Genomic DNA, 19,256 nt, shown 5'->3' on the forward strand with positions numbered 1-19,256 from the left:
ACAATCTTTAGCCAAAGGAGCTTTGGTGATGGTTTTAAAAAATATTTCTTCTCTGAGCTGATCCAAATGCATCTTTTCTCCATTTGTGTGTCAAGAGAGCACAGAGCAAATGCATTTTATCCGAGTTTATCTAACAGGTTGGAATAAAGTACACAATTCATGTAAGGATAAATGTCAAGAAGAAAAGCTGAAGTATATGTCCAAGCAAAATTTATTAGATGTCTATTCAAGAAAAACACAATGACCTTTGCTTGTAAGAATTTGAAGTCAATTACCTAAAAGCTTGGTATGAATATTTTTCCTTTTAAAATCAGATACAGAGAGTAGAAACATTAATTTTTCTTAAGTATGACAGGCAACAGATATTGAAGTCTTCTCTCATAAATGGCATCAAAGGTAATTATTCATTTATCAGCAAAGCTGCATGCAGTTGACCTAATTTCAAACCCAAAGCCTTTAAAATATAAAGCTGGCTGTGAACTTGACAATAATCAAGGTAGGCTACTCAAAGATGTTTCTTTACCTTCTTCCTAGTGAAATTCCTCTATAATCAGTGTTTATATACATTTTAGTTTGGCTGCTAAAATCTTATATTCATAAACTTTTGCTAAGTGCTATCTTACAGAATCGCACTGTCGAGTCATAATAATGATTTCTGGGAGATGTAAAGGATGATCTGTTGAAGGTGTTTTAGCTTAGTTTAAATGAAGGATAAAGACCAAATTAGGAAATTCCCCTGTCTTCTCAACAACTAAATAGTCTGTACAAAAAAAAGAGCAAATGTATGTACAAAATTCTAGAGTCTACGTACATTGTGAAAAGATCAATCACTGTCCACAGAAGAAATGCTGTAAAAAGTTTTATCTATAAGGTGCTGAAGATCCAAATATGAATAGTTCTTATGCAAAGTCATAAGAAATACAAAGCTAGTTCTCGGGGTATGCGTAATTCAGGCACTGTTAACCACATTAAATCTTTCAGGTCCCAATATCATCTCGTAGGTTTCTATTTCAGGGCAGAAAATATAACCTGAATGATTTAACATTGTCTCTAAAAAGTGCCTAATGTATTCCGAGGAAATAGTTTACACACACCAGGAAAATCAGGCTCAACATATTCCTGTCCTCAAATGTAGCCAGGATTCTGAGTTCCAGAGAAGAAAAATAATTATCATAGTAAAAATAATTGTATTGATCATAATCCTTACTAAAACCAACCTTAATACTTGTGATGCTTCCAAAGTACTCTATTTCTATAAAATAATGTGTGAGATTCTTCTACATTTCCATAAAACGTACAACATAGCATATGGATTGTCTGTTCTCATACAATCTCAGATGTGTATGTGTACACACAGTGAAATCTTACCTATGAATATTGCTTACACATATTTTCAAGTGTCTATGTTAGAATAATTCGTTGCCCCTGTCACTAACACTGCTTTTATTTAACTTTTATCAGATAAATAAAACACTAAGAGCTCATTGTTCATGATGCTGATTATTACATTTTAATATAAAATAGCAATGCAACTTTACAACACAATAGTTATTTTTTTTTTGTAGTCTAGCTAAACCTCTTATATTCTCATGATTATTACCAAAGGCTCTTATTCACTTACTGTTTGCACTTCTAAAAAGTACAAAAAGAAAACCTGCAGGAAAAGACTCCTATTGGAAACTCACATTCAATTCAACAAAATCACACTCATTCGAATTAACTTTCCTACTCTTGCTTTAGATTTTGTAATCACTGTGCATTTTACAACAAATAAGTGCAGGCAAACAATAGTTGAAGTACAGTTGTCATATCGTGTAAACCAGGACACTAGGCAAACTCGTGAAAGGAAAATATACCGCCAAGCTAAGAAGGTGAAAATGTGAACCACAGCAAGTAGTAAGAGACAATCTTCTGGTTGCCTGAAGGGAGAACAGCTTCCAAAGTGGACCAGGGAGCCTCCTTGAGACACTTATTTTTTTGCCTCAACTGCTCAACCCTTATTAAGCATAGGGTTTTCTTTCTGATGCCACACATCCACTTTTCCAAGTTTAGAGCAGAAAGCAGGAATATGCACTTTCACATGGAGGCTAATCCGCCCATCTTCCCCAGGGCGTGGCAGTTCAGTTGCTGGTGGTTTGGTGGCAGGTGGAGATGGTGATAGTGGGTGACTTCTGTTGGAAGCTGGAAGGCATTACAGCAGGAGGCCTGCGGGATCTCTCAGGCAAGGTTATGCAGATGTGCTGCTGAAATGCGGCATAAATAACCAGGAGAGTGATTCACAGCCTCTTGACATAGTTTCCGGGAAAAGTACCAAAGAATTTGGTTCTTCTAGAGGTTCCTGAAAACAGAAATGATAAATGAAATGGGGCGGGGGGTAACAACCATGAGATATCAGTTCATCAGTTCAAGTGGGCTTGAAAACTCACTAAGAGAGCAAGCCCTCAGAGTTTGGAAAAGAAGAGAGACTCATTGAAGGGATGGGACAACAAAGTCAGCAGTCTAATCTCTACTGCCCGATGTCTTCATCACTTCTTAAGCTTAAAGACTGCACTCCCATCAGTTTAATTGAGTTCAGTTCAGTTGCTCAGTCATGTCAGACTCTCTGCGATCCCATGGACTACAGCACACCAGGCTTCCCTGTCCATCACCAACTCCCAGAGCTTGCTCAAACTCATGTCCATCGAGTCAGTGATGCCATCCAACTGCTCCCATCACACCAGGCTAAAGAGAAAAGCTCAGCCTCTTGGTCTGAGGGGAGAGACAATCTTGCTGAGGAGGTGGGTTTTTAAGAACAAGGACACTTGAGTATGATGGGGCTCCATCACTGAGGCTGCTAGACAGGAGTGAGGAGCGGAAGAGGAAATGCATGTGGGTACAATCTTCTCAATAAAGATGGGGCTGGCCGTGGGATAGGATGGACTGGAAAAGGCCCACAGCAAGGCTTGGTTCTGTGAGCAGGAGGTCTGTCACGGCTCCTTAGCACAGTGTAACACGAAGGCTTTATCAGGGATGCCATCACCACCCTGTTTTGTTATTTCATAGATCATGCTAAATACCACAGCATTCATTTACAAATAGCCCTGCTAGGGTCCTTCATAAAATGTAGAATATTTGAACAACTTACTAAGTCACTAAAGAAAAAAAGGCAGACCACAGGCAAACACTGGGGATGTTTCTAATATAAGGAGTAAAACCAAATGCATAAAGGACCATCATGATGATAGCTTTTGGATTCAAATATCATAATTCTTTTGAAGCTTTTGGGAAGAGCAAGTGTATCAAATTCTTCCTTAGGTTTTCCAGCTCACATAGAGTGAACACAGTCTCTGTACTTCCCTTTCTCATTTACCCTCTAGAGCTTACTGTTCTGGTTTGATGACTGATCTTCTTTATCCCTGTGCAGGTAAGCCATTTTACTCTTCTTCTCAGTGGGGAATTAATATAAACAGAGGCAGAGGCTTGTGGCTGCTAATGTGGCCTTTGTTCCTTTATTTCCCGACAGCTGGCCTGTCTACAGAAAGCCTTCATACCTCCAGCAGTTGTATCCTTCATCTTCCTACATCTGTTTCCTTTTCATCTCTTTCCTCTGTGACTTAGTATATGATACTCTTATCTACAAAAATTTTCTCAGAAAACCTCTAGTTTTCTTTCAAGATGGTAAGAATGGGGCTGTTTTGTATGTGGTAAGAATGGAACTTCTCTCTACTTGGACCACATATTGAAGCTAAGGTGGATCAGTGGACCTTAAGAAAGCTATGACAAACCTAGACAGTGTATTAAAAAGGAGAGACCTCACTTTGCCAACAAAGGTTCCTCTAGTCAAAGTTAAGGTCTTTCCAGTAGCTGTGAGAGTTGGGCGATAAAGAAGGCTGAGTGCCTAAGAATCGATGGCTTTTGAACTGTGATGCTAGAGAAGTCTCCTGAGAATCCCTTGGACAACAAGGAGATCAAACCAGTCAATCCTAAAGGAAATCAACCCCGAGTCTTCATCAGAAGGACTGATGTGAAGCTGAAGCTCCAATACTTTGGCCACCTAATGTGAAGAGCTGACTTATTGGAAAAGATCCTGATGCGGGGAAAGATTGAGGACAGGAGGAGAAGGGGACGACAGAGGATGAGATGCTTGGATGGCATCATCGACTCAGTGACATGAGTTTGAGCGAGCTCTGGGAGATAGTGAAGGACCGGGAAGCCTGGCGTGCTGTAGTCCACGGGGTCGCAAAGAGTCGGACATGACTGAGTGACTGAACAACAACCAAGGGCACCTCCAACAGACCTAGTCATGCATGAGTTGTTCATTTCATCTCTTTTCTCAGAGTAGACCCTCACTGCTGATGACCAGCATTCTCTGCTGAATAGAACATTCGTGTTTCTCGTCTAAGGGACAGCTCATTGTTGTTCTCAGATCTCAGCCTTTACTGGTTGGTGCTATTTAGAGAAATTTTCTTCTTTCAGTTGACTTGGAAATAAAACCAGCAGGAAACCACATATACCTGAAGCAGTAATACTAAACTGTATTCAAAATGCAGTTGCCCTAGGATTACATTAATGCATATGGACGTATGAAAGATCAAAGGCATTAGGAAATCCAAGAAAGCTTGACTATCACCTCCAACCATGCACGGGAGCAAACATAAGCAAATTATAAAATGGCCAAATGCCTGAAAGGAAATGTACACATACCCACAAACCATCCATCATCACATTTTTCCATCACATCAATGACATCACTTTCTCTGAGCTCCAGCTCATCTTCATTCCTAGGAGTATAGTTATACAGAGCCTGAAACCTTAAACAAGACAAATGCATGTGTTAAAAATTTTTTTTGCACCTCTATGAAACTACCGAAAGAATATAATATTTATTTTACTTTGAACCTATCCTTGACATATTAATTAGGGTAGTATAAGTCTTTGGTAAGATTGTAAAGTAAGTAGAGGTAGTTAAGCTTTCATAAGAATTAGACCACTCTAACAGCATCTCAGAACTCACAATGAGGAAAATTTATGGAAGATTCTATCCATGAGTTGTATTAAAACATTTTAACATTTATAAATTTGACCTGCACTTCAATTGCACATTCATAGATAGTGATAATTTGGACATTAAATAATAATACAGAATATAATAGAAGTGGTATGTGTACTTTTCAGCTATATAAAACAAGAAGGAATTATAGTTTTAACTAGTCATATTCAGGAGCAAGGAACTGCAACTTGCAAGTGGAATTTTCAAATGATTCTAAATCAAGATGTACAAAATGTCTCAGGTAAAGCTTTTATATTGCTATGTGGAAATTACTATAAAAGAGAAGTTTTTTTTTTTTTTTACTGGGAGGAAGTCTTTAAAATAGTTTAATTTCATAGTTTGCATCAGTGTAAGTGGTTGTCTCAGGCAGTAGATTTAGAGACATAAGTTCTTTTTTAAAATGGGTCCTAGAAAAGTTGTTCTTAATGTAAAAACTCTCTCTTGAAACAACTGTATGTAAAAGTATTACTGATAGAATGCTGCCACTTTTCTTTCTTTCTTTGAATTCTTTGAGAGCATATATTTTGGTGGCATCAATCAGTAATAAACTCAGAGAATTTTGGGTAATAAAATAGCATGCATACTAATATGGACTGGCATTTTGGAAGGATACCAATTCTAGCAGTTTAGAGGGTCAGGACGCATTTGATATGCAGTTAACATGAAAATGTCATATTACTACTAAAATAATACCAGTATTGTGAGGGGGATTTTTTTTTAATGAATTTTTTCTGCTGTTCTTCTTAACAGTTAATGTAATTTTGCCAAAGTAGGAAATAAAAACCACATTTCATGGCACTTTGGATTTTTTCAAGCTAACTTTAAAAGGTTGATAATATTGGATATTGCTCAGGAACAAGAATGATTTATTTTGATTACTTTAGTCAAGAGAATCATCCTTTGGTAGAACAAAACTATTCTCTCACCTGAACTCAAATGTCATGTGACAAATCAGAGACAGGCTGTATTGGCTTCCCTGAACTTTTTCCGATTGGGGAAGGAATGAGTCTGGATAAAGCTGGACTGGGGGAGGGTGTACTGGGGAAAGACCTGATAAGATGTGGTGTCTAACAGCCTGAACTAGAAAACATTATCTTCTCTAGCCTGAGAGCAAAGCCTGAAATTCCACTGTTAGAGATTTCTTCCCCTGTTAACATTTTTTTCTCCAGGTAAACCTTATTAGCCACTTGGGGTTTTGAGGTCTTCTATGGAGAAAGGATTCTGGTTGTGGGGAAGGGCTAAGAAAGATAGCCTAAATCCTAGAGCAATGGCAAAATAGACAGGGAGGTCTTGAGTACCAACATTCCTTAATTTGGATGTTTGCATGGGGTGAGCCCTGATTGGAGGAGTCAGATTATTTTGTTGTTCGATTTGAAGATGCTCAGGTGAAGGAATGGTATCTTTTGTCCATCCCTGGGGGAAGTTAGTTTCACTGCCGTTCCTTTTCCAGTCTCACATTTGAGAGAGAAAGGCATTCCTGGGCTGCTAAATCTATGGATATACATTGCATCTCTCACTTTGGGAAATGCTAGATCTCTAAGCTCTTCAGCCTTCAGCCTTCACCCAGGCCCATCTCCAACCACTCTCAGAAATAGGCCTATTTAAGGCCATAAATCCCAGCTGCTTGAAGAATCTCAAGGTCCCTAGAGTGAAAAAAAAAAAAAGAACTGGCACGAACTCCTCCTTCACTTTAACATGATGAAAACCAGTGTGCTTGTCAAAGTTTACTTACCATTCTGGTTTAATTAGACCACCAAAAAAAAAAAAAAAAGAGAAGAAAATTGGAAGTTTCATGGAAACATAAACAAACCTTTCAGAAATCCTCCTGCCTCTGTTGGCTTCAAAATCAGTGTTGCACGACAGGAAATGCAGTCGAATTACAATTAAAAAAAAAATGCTATTTTGAAGGATGTGTTGGTGAGATGAACGATGGTGGTGGGGTCAGGATGCCTCAAAAAGAAATTTGTCTTTAAAACAGGAAATGGTCGGCCAATCATGAAACTCTGTCTATAACTTGCAGCTCTTTCTGTAACATATTTTAACCATACTTCTGAATTGGAGTGACATGATAACATTTTGTTCCTATTTTCAATCAAAACCTATTTCTTAAATGAGAGAGATTAAGTGACACCCTGCAGTCCATGGGGTTGCAAACAGTCGGACACCACTGAGCGACTGAACAACAACCTATCCTTGGCATTGTAATCAAATAGAAACTTAATAAAGAACTTTTATAATGTTCAAAGCAGGGCACCGAAAATGTGCCTCCCACCTGTGAGCTCATAAACACGTGTGAGTATTAACTCCATATGACATGAAAATGTAACATCACCTATATCCTAATTCCTAAGTTGATTAAAAGCTGCTAATACAATGCATTGATGATGCAGTGCAGTAAACCTAATCAGTCTTGGATTTATTCTCTGTGATTCATCTCATAGTCAACTGTGTAAAAAAGAACACAAAGTCAACCTTTAGAATTATGAGTTATAAACTTTTTTTCCAAACTAAATGAAATTTTAAATGATCTGTTCCTCCAAACCTCTTCATTAACAAAAATTTCTTTCTAGCTGTACCCAATGATGGGTTTGAGAGATGGTTTCTGAGGCCTGAGCTTTTCGCTAAGCACCAGATATGTGAGCAGTGAGGAGGGACTGATGGCTGGGAGGTCACGAGGCTCTGCTGGTTTGCTGTGCTCCAGCCTGGCATGAAGTCCATGGGGTCAAAGTCGGACTGAGCGCCTGAACTGAACTGGGGAATGGAGCTTGGCCAGCCGGCAGGGGGCGCACTGTGTGTGCGGACTCAGGTCAGCCCGACAAGGTTTAGTCCTGTAAATGCTCCTTCCCAGCCGGCTCACTCCTGACTCAGAGGCAAGAGCCAACAGGAAGTGGATAACCTCTGAATGTCTCTCTTGGGCAAAATGGAGCAGAAAGGCAACCTTAAAGACAGCATGTGACACCTTCAGGTTTGATTTGACTTAGTATCAGAAAGGAGGTGGGGATTTGAAAGAAAGTGTTAACAGGCATTTTCCTGGCCCTCTGAGTAGTAAACATCACATAACTGACAATGCATGACATTTCCAACATTCTGGAACTTTGTAATTATGTCACTAACTTATCACTGTAGGTCTACTTTGACATTCTCTTGCTTTTCAAATATGTGTAAAAACAATGTTAGAACATTTTCAGTGTCTTAAGGCTGCAGTTACTAGAATCTACATGCTGAGTAGCACAAGGAGAGAGACAGATTCATAAATCTTAGGAATCACTGCAGCATTGGAAGGTTTTTCTAGTGCATAAATCAATCTTTGCAAAATCATGGATTTTTTTCAAAAGTAGCTTCTGTTCTCTGTTGTGAAAGATGGAAGTTATTCTAATTACTCTTAATCTGGGAGGTCTTATCTCATGTTAGTTACTCTGGTCTCTTTCATGTGCAAAGTTGTACCATCCTTGCTTAATGGTACATCAATGGTCCATTATGCCGGTCAAGGTTAGTCTCAAATTTAGAAGATAAGAAGAATACTTACGGTTCCCCCCCACCTTGAATGTTTTCATGAGTAAACACAGGACGCTGTGGCTGAAATGAAATGATTTTCAATGTAATCAATGCTTAAACTGGTACTAATTAAAAGATAATTTGGATAATGGCATGGCACTTTTCTTGACATTTAATATTTCCTGTTGTAAAAAACCAAGAGGAAGAAAAGAAAAACCAAATAAAGGGTTTCTATAGGATTCATAATTAAAATATTTTGAAGGGTGCTTTAAATTAAGTAGAAATAACCAAAGTTCAAATGTTTGAACATATCTGCAATCTTGTCTGCTCAAGCTTTAAGGAAGACTCAGGGCTCAGTCCCATTGATTTTTCAAAGGCCAGGAACATGGCAAGAACATAGACACCAAATAACTAGACTGGGGAGTTTGGACATCTTCATTCAACCTTATTCTTCAGCGTTTTCTCAAACAAGCAAAAAATAAACCACATGTAGTCTTAACGGCAAAGTATCCACATTCATTCTAATATACTTTTCCTTCACAGACAACATTTTCACATACGGTACAGAGGAACATGTCAAGAGGCAGACATGCCATGCTACATTTGAATTAACACTCTCTGTTCTCAATGTGGAGGAAACACATGCATTTTTAAAAACAGAAAACAGAGAGTTTTAAATTGCATGTAACAAACAATATCCAGGTAACACATAACATTTTACCTGAGAAGAGAAATACTGGTAGAAATTCCCAGTGCACTGAACTCTCAAAAGAGTTTCCTTTCTTTTTAAACTAAGCATCAAGACCAGTATCTGTAATAGATACTTATAATATTGGAAATGACAAGCCTTTGAATCCCATATATCCACATAAATACTTCAATGAATGAAAGTTAACACATTTCTTGAATATGGAAACGCAATGTCATTTATACCAACTGTCTAAATGTTACCTTTTGCGGGGGGGGGGGGGGCGGGAATGCATCACAGTTCATTCACAACACACTTCAAAACCATTCTTTTATAAATGATGGCTACATGGTAAAAATGAGATAAATCAGAATCTGAATGACAAATTGCATGGCAATTATAAAAGTGATTCCTTATTGATGACTAGAGTTTAGATCCCTGACATTAGACTTCAGGATCAGTACCTGGATCCTGGAGTTATAAATGGATAACTGAGAGACTGGGAATTCCCCCCTGCAAACTGTCCATCAAACCCCACTGGTTCAAGAATGGAGGGTGACTTTGGGTTTCTTTCAGTCTAAGAGTCTATAAGCTGCTCCCTTCCTGCATTCTTTATCCACTTCCTTCCCATCCAAGCTGTCTGTCTAGCATAGAAGACTAGGTGCTTGTTACTAGACTACTAAAACTTCAAGCTTTCAATTAATAGTAATTGGAAACTACTATTTACCAGCTGTATTCTTAGAAATTTCACTCAACAGTCTATGCATGGAATATATAAGTGTAAGATTAAAGAGTGGATAAAAATTGTTGGACACATGTATGGCTGAAGAGTATAATACTTAGCCTGTACATAAATATAAAATAACTAACAATGTATTTATTATTAAAATTATAAATATACTATTTTAAGATTGATTAAGACTAAATCAATTTAATTAAACGAAGAGGTAAAGTTAAGTCATTCTTAAGCCTACATTTCTTCAAGTTTTCATTCAGTCATATATATATGATATATTACATATATATATATACATATGTATATATATATCATATATATATATACTTTTCTGCAGAAATAATATTTGTATTTATCAATTGCTATTTATATTTTGTAATAATTTCCAGTCTCCTTTTCTCAGTCTTCTTTTTCATTTTAAATCACTGCAGAATAATGTTCCCTCACATATGTATATATATCCTTTTTGATTGTCTTAGTCATCTCTCTCTCTTTTTTGCTTTTGAAATTAAGATTGATCTTGCCTTTTTCACTATCATATATTTCAAAGCTATAAACATTTTTGTACAAAGAGATATTTTCTTCTTTTGAGCTATTCCTTAGAACACATTTCCAGGAGTAAGATTTCAGGCCAAAGATTATGCATTCAAGTCACATGATATTGAAAATGCTTGTATTAGTTACTCAAAAATACTACATTTAAAAATGTAACTTAAAAACATCTAAAATGCCATATTTCAAATTTCATACCAAGATAGCTACTAATTTGCACACACACACAAAATCATAGAGCCATTTGCAGTGCATAACAAACTTATAATTAAGAAAATAGTATATGTTCTTGCTTTAAGAGAAAATGTTTTGTAAAATATATTTCATTGTGCTCTAAAAATGTCATGCCTATTTTCACACTTTTAAACCATTCTAATAGTTTTGAGTTGAGTAAAAGTTTCACTTCTACATCATGGCATCAGTGCTTGGTAAAACTGGTTGGTCTAATTTCATTGCTCCCTATGTAAAAAGGTGAATACAACTTTAAAATCATATTGTTAATATAAAAAAAATTTACTTATTAAAACCCATATAGCACTTTTCCATTATTGTCATTATAGTTCTACTAGTTTAATTTCTTTAATTCAACTCATCTCCTAAATCATTTAAATGAACCATCTCTTTGCTAATTATGAAAGTCAGGCTTTTGTAAGAACCAAGCGGCTACCTTAATTCCAGAGGCCTCTATGTCTTAATAATTCGTGTTCCTGGGTGTGTCAGCCAGTAACATCCTTGTTTTTTAACCAATCTTTCCCAATACTTCCTTCATATCCTTGAAAGGTCCCACCCCCACTTTTTTTTTTTTTCCTGAACCACTGGTTTTCTATACTGTTCACATACTCAGGCCAGGATTTATCATGGCTTTTATTAGCAGAGAAGTTGTGTATCTATTATAACAGAGAGTTTTAGAATTTTTCTGAGGTTACCTTTGATAGGACTCCTCTCCATGTGAATATGGATACTTGGGAACCAGTTTGGAGGAAAAATGACCAGTTACACCAACTGAAATAATTTATTTTAAAAGTATTTGGTCAACAGAGGAGTGAGCAGTATAGATACTTGTGAGGGCACACTTGTGTCTTTCTGGTGTTGGCAGTGACTAACTGTATGACCTTTGATATGCACCTCAGTTTCCTTATTGCTTAAATCAGGAGTCAGACATGATGATGGTTTAGGTCATGTCCCCCTTAGGGAATCCATAAAGGAATCCACATTTGCACAGATGTCTTTCCCTTGTTACCCATTCAGTTGTCAGAGAGCTGTGACAACTGACGTTGGTTAATTTCCAAGTGTCTCCGTCACATAAAAGCAATTACTTTTAAAACAATAATGAAACTTCATTTTTCAGATCAGTAAACCAAAGCCCAAAGAAAATTTCTTAATACCACAGACAGGTAAGAAGGATCTGAATTATAATTTTGACTCTCTATATTGGATTAAAGATGACTATGATGGAATAGATAGTGTGGTCTTATTAAAGTCACATCTTAATTTCTTCCTTTAGGCAAGTGTTTATGTTCTGTGTGGATACTCAACTGAACTATTTGGGAGACTGTCTTTTGCTTTTCCCCTCCTGATGTTGTAACTGGGCGCAAAGCTTGAGGCAAAGACCTGTGTCTGCACTCTATTGCCGCCTAATGGTGAATAATGACAGCAACATGTTAAAAAGTGTTAATGCCCTTGGACAGCTCTCACCAAGTTCCTTCAGCCTGGAGTCATTTTGAAAGGCTATTTTAAAGACCACAGACTGATGTGGAATAGATATTCATCTGTGTTTCTGACCTGTCTCAGATTTTAAATTCTGAGAAAGGATCAGCCTTTAGCCACCAGTAGTTTTGGCCTGTGTTCATTTGCATTTTCACTATCTGCTCAGGCATTTCTATTACTCATAACTTCTTAGCGGTTTTGTGATAAATATAGAACCAGATACATTAGTGACATTCAAGAAGCTCATATGAGCTGCGAGTTTTAAAGGATAGTTTTGTTAAAGGAAGTTAACAGATGACAGTCAGTGTGCTGGAAATTTTAAGTGAGAATTATGTTGTATTTATATTTCCTTAATGAGTCTTAAGAGCACAATAAAAATTAGAAAATTCAATGAAACATGATATTTTTGTAGAATCATAAATATTAGCTTTTTCCTTGACAATGTAGCAATCTTTTTTTCTCTCCTAGTGTAGCTATTTTTTTAGGGATGTCAAGAGCAGATACAAGAGAGACAGGTTTTAAACACATACTAATTTCAAAGCCAGAACCAACTACAAACCACTGCTCATAAGAAAGCTGGTTTGATATATCCTAGAATCTCTGGTATCAGTAAAATACATACTTTTTTAGTTCAGATAATAAGTTTGTCCTAAAATTAGATAATTCTTACATAAACATTGACCATTACTTTAAATACTAATGTGGAAAAATCTTGGAAAGAGCTAAAAGCTGTTCTAGAGTTCTTTTTTTTTTTCCCCCAGAAAATGTTAGGTGTGGTACTTTCCAAGCAGAATTAGATGAAATTCTCTTAATAACAGTACCATGTTTATGTTTATAGATGTATTTTTCTTTCTTACATTATACAATTATTTTAATATTTATTTTTAAATTGCAAAAACACAATTTTTCATAAATCTAAAGAATATTTGTGTTTCATACAAACATGTAGAACATATAAGCACATAATGTAAAAATCTGGCAAAGAAAAAAGTTAAGGTGACCCAAAGCATACCATCTCACTGACCCAAGGAGGTTTATGGATGGGCCGTATTAATTTTGGAAAATGTTTTCTTTTTGTTTTGGCTCTGGAAAGCCCTTCCATGAGACTTTTTTCCTAGTCAACATTCCTCATTCTCTATGGCAACAACAAATCTCTGCCTCAGAAGCAAAATCAGGACTTATTATGCAAAGCAAAAAAGCACAAAAATGGCCTAAACACAGAGAAGTATCTATATTTCTAAAAAACAGAAAAGGAAATCTTTGCCATCAAGCCCTTAAAAGCCTGCAGAACCACAACTTCATCATGTGATGAAACATGTGAGATTGAACCAGCATCCATCAAAAGAGAAATGGGAAAGGACTGACTTATGCAGAGATGAAAATTCTCAAACTCCTCCTCTGACATTCTCAGAACTGATGGCACCAGGTAGAATCAGTTTATTTTCAAGGGCTGTTGATGCTACAGAACTAAGTAGTCAAAGGGAACGTAATCTGACCTTTAAGTTCATTCAAAGCTCTCAAGAGCCTGGGAGACCCTGGAGCCCAGAGAAGCAGCGTTGGCTTGAAAGGGTCGTGAAGTGAATTCAGCACATGCCAGCAGAGCAAGAAGATACTTTACAATAAGGATCACGGATTAAAGGAAATCCCAATAAACTGAACAACCCAGAAGCAAACATGCCTGGAAGGGTGTAAGTTCAGTATGTGATTGGCAGCAGCTTTATTCTTTGCACTAAAAGTAGTGATGGAAGAGCAGTGATTTACACAAGATGGAGGCATGTACCACGCCCTTTTGTGTACAGAGAATTGGGACATGTCTTTTTGGCTTTTGGAAGTCTTGCACACACACATAAAAGAGAAGCACATTGCCCACAGGTGCAGGATAGGATTTCCGTGTTGATCTGACTTCGTAGCTGTTCATCATCAATAGATCATCTCCTTTCAAGGGTACGTCCAGTCCTACTTCCCTGGCAAAGACAGCAATGACGACTAAGGAAGAGCCAGCCCACCGAAGGCGGAGGGGTGGCTGGGAGCCTGGCTCAAGATGGGGCGTTCTGACCCTACCCTGTGGGAACCGCCGAGCCCTCTGACAGGGGAGCCGGAGGTCCTCCTGGACATCACTGGGCTACGCGGAGGCTTACCCAGGACAAATAGCTCGCTTTTAAAATCAGCCTGGAAAAGCCATAAGAAGTTGATTAGTTCTTGTCTTCATTATCCAGCCTTCAGAGGAGCTTTCTGGTTTCTTTTTTGTACCCCCCATGCACACACAGCATGCCAAACTCCCGGATAACAGAGCCAGAAGGTTAACAGTCTGCAGGCAGCTCGCCTGGAGGCCCAGAGTTTTCACTGCACAAGCATCAGTTGCTGCCTTAACAAGGAACGCATGGGCAGAGCAGAGTGACATTTATGGAGGGAAATGGGTGTAGGGAAGATGTCTGAATGCCATGTGCATGGCTAAGAGCACCTGCAAGAAGTTTATGTCTATTGAAATGCTTAACAATTGGTTTCAAGAGACTCTCAGATCTGACCTGTTTTCTATGTGTTTGTTTGAATAGATCCAAGGTAAGATCCAGGGACATTTCACTTAATATCCATCAGATTTCATAGATGGTGTCAATCATTTGTCAAAGGCAAATTTTCTAGTAAGACATACAAAGAAAATATGGCTTTTCTGGAGGAAATGGTGAAATATAATTAAATTCAGAATACTCTTCTATTGCCAAACACCTTGTGACTGTTTTGATGTTCCTTCAAAGTAACATTTTTTTAATACAACAGTGAAAAAGCTAACCTTTCTTGTGTGCTTGTCTGATTTTCTGTCCATTCATGGACTGAACCTAGCAGTGTGTTGTCTAGTATTTGATTTGGCTTATGGGAACTTTGGGCTTCCCTGTTGGCTCAGATGGTAAAGAATTGCCCACAATGCAAGAGACCAGGGTTTGATCCCTGGGTTGGAAAGATGCCTTGGAGAGCTTCCCTGGAGAAGAGAATGGCAACACACTCCAGGATTCTTTCCTGGAGAATTCCATAGACAGAAGAGCCTGGAGGGCTGCAGCCCATGGGATCACAAGAGTTGGATATGACTGAGTGATTAACACATACTATACTATGGGAATTTTAGCAGGACTAAAGGACTTTTAAATAAAAGCATGTGGTTTTCTCAAATTTCATAATAATTAGTAATGATTGGCCCCCTATCTTCAGTCTCTGGGGATGAAATGCATCAGGTACTTTTCTTTAAGTCTTGGAGCAGAGAATGCTTCACATTATCCAGCATCCATTCTCTTCTTTGTCATCCCAGTAATGGAATCCTGAATGTCAGGTAGGCACATGGCCATTCAGAATAAAGTCTATTTTCCAGCCTTCCTTGTATCTAGATGTGCTCATGTGACAAGTTCTGACAGATGGGATCTGTGCAATTACTAGCAAATGTCCTTCAAGAAAGAAGGTATAAGCTCCCCTCCTCTTTTCTCCTTCCTGCTAGCTGGTTTGAGGAAGGGACTGTTGGAGCTGCTGCAGCCACTTTGGACCAACAACTGGAAGCTTTTCACTGAGCATGGTGATTTGCCGAAATAAAATGGAATCTCCTGATCAATGTGGAGCAACATTCCAATCCTAGATGCCCTCCATTTATGCATAAGACATATATACTTCTACCTAATTATTTTGAGTTTTCTGGCACTGCAGCTGCTCTAATCTTGACTAATATGAGGTTTCTATAAACATCAAGAGTCATAGAAAAAAAAAAGTAGCACTGGAATGATGTGGATAAACAGCTGGAAAGATCATCTGAACATATTAGGAGGAATCAGGGCTTAATTTCATGTTGGAAACTGTGTCCAAGGGGATCACCTTCTGCTAGGATGGCTTTAGGGTGAGGAGACTTCTTTATGGTACTGCAATAACTGAGTTTCTTGGGAAAAAAAAAATGAAGAGTCTTTCTATCTCTTTACAAAGCACTTCCACTGCAGTTTGAATCCATGGGCTACATGAATTTTTACAAAAGAGTTTTACATAGAATTGGAAGTTCAACTTACATCAAAGCTGAGGATTATAATAATTCTTTTTTGCGAAAAAATATTATTTTCAAAAAGATGCTCAAAGACTAGAGAAAATGTTGGATTCTGATTTATATATCAAAATCATAATTTATATTTACATTTCAGTCTTCTGTCATCTATAAAGTGGTGGCAACTTTTACAAATGATTTTGCATTGCATGTGACAGACTTATATTATCTCAGAAAATACTTTAGAAGAATAAAACTGCATTAAATTAATATGGGTTAGGTAAAATAGTGGTTGATGAATGTTAATAAAAATGTAATAATGATTTCATGCATACTACACTATGCCTACTAAAACATTATTGCAATTTTATTTTCTCTTTGCTTTTAGTGCTAGGTTACTTTTCTTCTTTGTAACGAGCATAATTTTCAACATTCTTGAAACAAGAGAACTAGGAAGCCTTCTTAAAGGATTCACATCAATTTTTACTTTGTCAGATGTGGATTAAACCATAATAGTGGTCTAAAATTTGTAGTTGGTTCAATTTGTATCTACACTTACAAGCATAAATTCAGTTGATTTGTATTCTTTCTATGAATAAAAAAATTGACTTATAAGAGCCTCAAAAAACTCAATAGGGGATTAAAATTAACACATGCTCTCAAATATGAGATAAAAGAAAAATAACTTAATTTTTCTGGAATTAATTATTTAAGTATTCTTTGAAAACATAGTTACTATGAGTATCTCAATGGTCTCATATCATTCTATGAACTGAGACATAAAGAATGTATGAGATGAGCTTGGTTCTTGCAGGAGAATAAACCTGTTTAAATTCTGGTTTTTTCCTTGACACTACAAGGGTGAGTGTTCCATCTCTTTAAATTAGAGAACTCCAATTCTCAAGTTAACTTGCCCACTTATTCGCTAATCATAAAGGCTGAAGAACAGGTAGGGAAAGGCAAGGAATAAATATTTTGGCTCTAAAAGAAAACCACACACACACACACACACACACAAGGCAAATTCTTAGTCTTAGACCTTATCTAAAGAATTATTATTATTTTAAAAATTTCCTAATTATTTCCTGCTAAGATAAAACCTCAAAGGGCAAAGAGCAATTAGTCTTTAAAACATATTATGTTTCCCCCCCAAAGATTCCTTTTCTAAGTAAGATAAAATTCACGTAGATGGACGATTTTGGTGGATTGATTTGGTGACTGGGGTTTGGAAGATTGCATAAATGGCATTTCTCAGGTGTTGGTGCTTTCTCTTAACAGTTCAAAAACATGACCCTACCAGAGCCTTCATTTTGTTTCATTTTTTACTTATCTGAAGAGGCTCTCATTCCAAGTGGAGAAGATTACGTGCGAGGATGAGTCATTATCTGAAGTCCTTTTGTGTAAGGGAAAAGGTTTTGAGGATGGTTCTGAACACAGAAGTTAAACTTTTCTGTGATGGGTTGATTTCATGCTGTGGTTCTCATTAAATGTCTTTCCGAGGTCGGTCATTAATTGTGTTAAAAATCTTTTATCATGGTATCCTAAGAGGGAGTTAAACACCGGCAGAGCCGCCCGCCAGCCTGCAAGTCTCAGAGATGGATGCTTTGTTAACTGCTACAAAAGAAGCCTCCTTCCCACGTCCTCATTAGTTTCCTGCAATTTTGTGGAAGAGCAAGGCTCAAGACAGTCAGTGTCGAAGATCATCCAACCCTCAGGCTCTGCTGAACCTGCTGATTAGTTGGGAAACTTGGGAGGCAACGAGCCCACTAAGAAGTGACAGAAGATACAGGCGCATAGCTGACACCTGATCAGCTCCTGCTGATCCTCAACCTAAAAAAAAAGTCTAATGATCACATTTTATTACTATACAAAGTTTAGCCTGTTTTTCTCCTCACTCTTAAGTATAGCTGCTGTGCAAATATAGCTTTTCAAATTTTCAGACAGAGGCCATGCTAATGATGTTAAAAGTTAGCAACCAACATTGAATGACTTTTTAGATCTTGTCAGATGACATGAATCTAAAGACATACATTTAATTAATGAAGTTCATTGAAAGACATGCAATAAACCACACTCAAGATGCAGTTACCTTTAATTGTGGTGAACTTATCTCCTGTTGGTAAGAGTATTTAGGGAGGAGCGGAGGTGAGTAGGGCTGGGTAGGCTGAGAGAGTGTGGGGACCAGGTCAGAGACAGTGGCCGAGGAGGCATGGAAGGGAGGGGAGGAAAGCAGACAGCTGGGGAAAGATGTAGACGTTCGATGTCCCGAAGAGAATGAAGATGGCTTAAATATTGAGGAAAGACAAGATGAAATTATGCTTGTGTCCAGAATGCGGTTACATGCCTTTTAGAGAATACCCACCCCTCCATACCTAGATATTTTTAAAGTTACTACATACCCGGGGTGTGTGAGATTTATGACAACTTCTTGCTTTGAAAGCATTAACTTCTGAATTTGATTCAAAATTCCCAGTGGGTTTGATCAGTTTCATTTTTCTGACACGAGGGGCTGGAGATCAGAATTCCCACAGTCTACAATTTTATAAGGTATTTGTGATGTGGGGCCTTCTGACCATGAAGGGAAAAAATGTAAAACCCTGCAATGACTGTCTGTAACTTGCTTGTGAAGTAGATCGCAATTTATGAAGAGTAGGTTTGTTACAAAGCTAGGCAAATAGGACCTCTGTCTGTGCCTGTGTGTGCTTGTTGGGAACTGGCTGTAAACTCAGCACCCCCTTCCTGAATATCTGCTGCTGCCTGCAGCCTGCAGCAGCAGTCCTTGGGAACCAAGCCACATATCTAATCACATCTTAAAACTGATTAAATTGAAGGGAAAATAAGTTACTTAAGTAAGTGACTTAGAAATATTTTTGATTTACTGCAATGAATGAATGATCTCTATTACTAAAAGTTTGTTTATTTTATACAAATGCAGGCATGGCTGGGTTCTTTGTCCAGATGACATTTTCTCATCTGGTTGGGAAACTGCCGAGACTCAAGGGTTTTGTGGCTGTCCAGTGACCTAATGGACACTTACCATCGT

At 37.7% G+C, this 19,256-nt stretch overlaps 1 protein-coding gene and 1 long non-coding RNA gene across 24 annotated transcripts in view; one reads left to right on the plus strand and one right to left on the minus strand.

The window, feature by feature from the left end:
• LOC122432466 overlaps window positions 1–19,256 on the plus strand; it is a 111,799-nt gene that overhangs the window by 36,058 nt on the left and 56,485 nt on the right. The gene's annotated exons all lie outside the window — the stretch shown is intronic.
• Window positions 194–19,256, minus strand: part of SORBS2 (sorbin and SH3 domain containing 2) — a 205,080-nt gene continuing 186,017 nt past the window's right edge. For 13 of the 23 annotated variants that reach the window (XM_043454399.1, XM_043454402.1, XM_043454405.1 and 10 more), the window contains 3 exons: window positions 8,556–8,605; window positions 4,684–4,790; window positions 194–2,338 (listed from right to left, as the gene is read on the minus strand). In XM_043454399.1, the coding sequence (XP_043310334.1) occupies window positions 2,277–2,338; window positions 4,684–4,790; window positions 8,556–8,605 (219 nt within the window). In that variant the 3' untranslated portion in view covers window positions 194–2,276. Of the gene's footprint in view, window positions 2,339–4,683; window positions 4,791–8,555; window positions 8,606–13,474; window positions 14,377–17,562; window positions 18,498–19,256 lie in introns of those variants that run through there. The other 10 variants (XM_043454387.1, XM_043454386.1, XM_043454389.1 and 7 more) reach the window with 8 other exon arrangements.

This window comes from Cervus canadensis, chromosome 31, assembly GCF_019320065.1.
Source record: "Cervus canadensis isolate Bull #8, Minnesota chromosome 31, ASM1932006v1, whole genome shotgun sequence".
Taxonomy (NCBI): domain Eukaryota; kingdom Metazoa; phylum Chordata; class Mammalia; order Artiodactyla; family Cervidae; genus Cervus; species Cervus canadensis.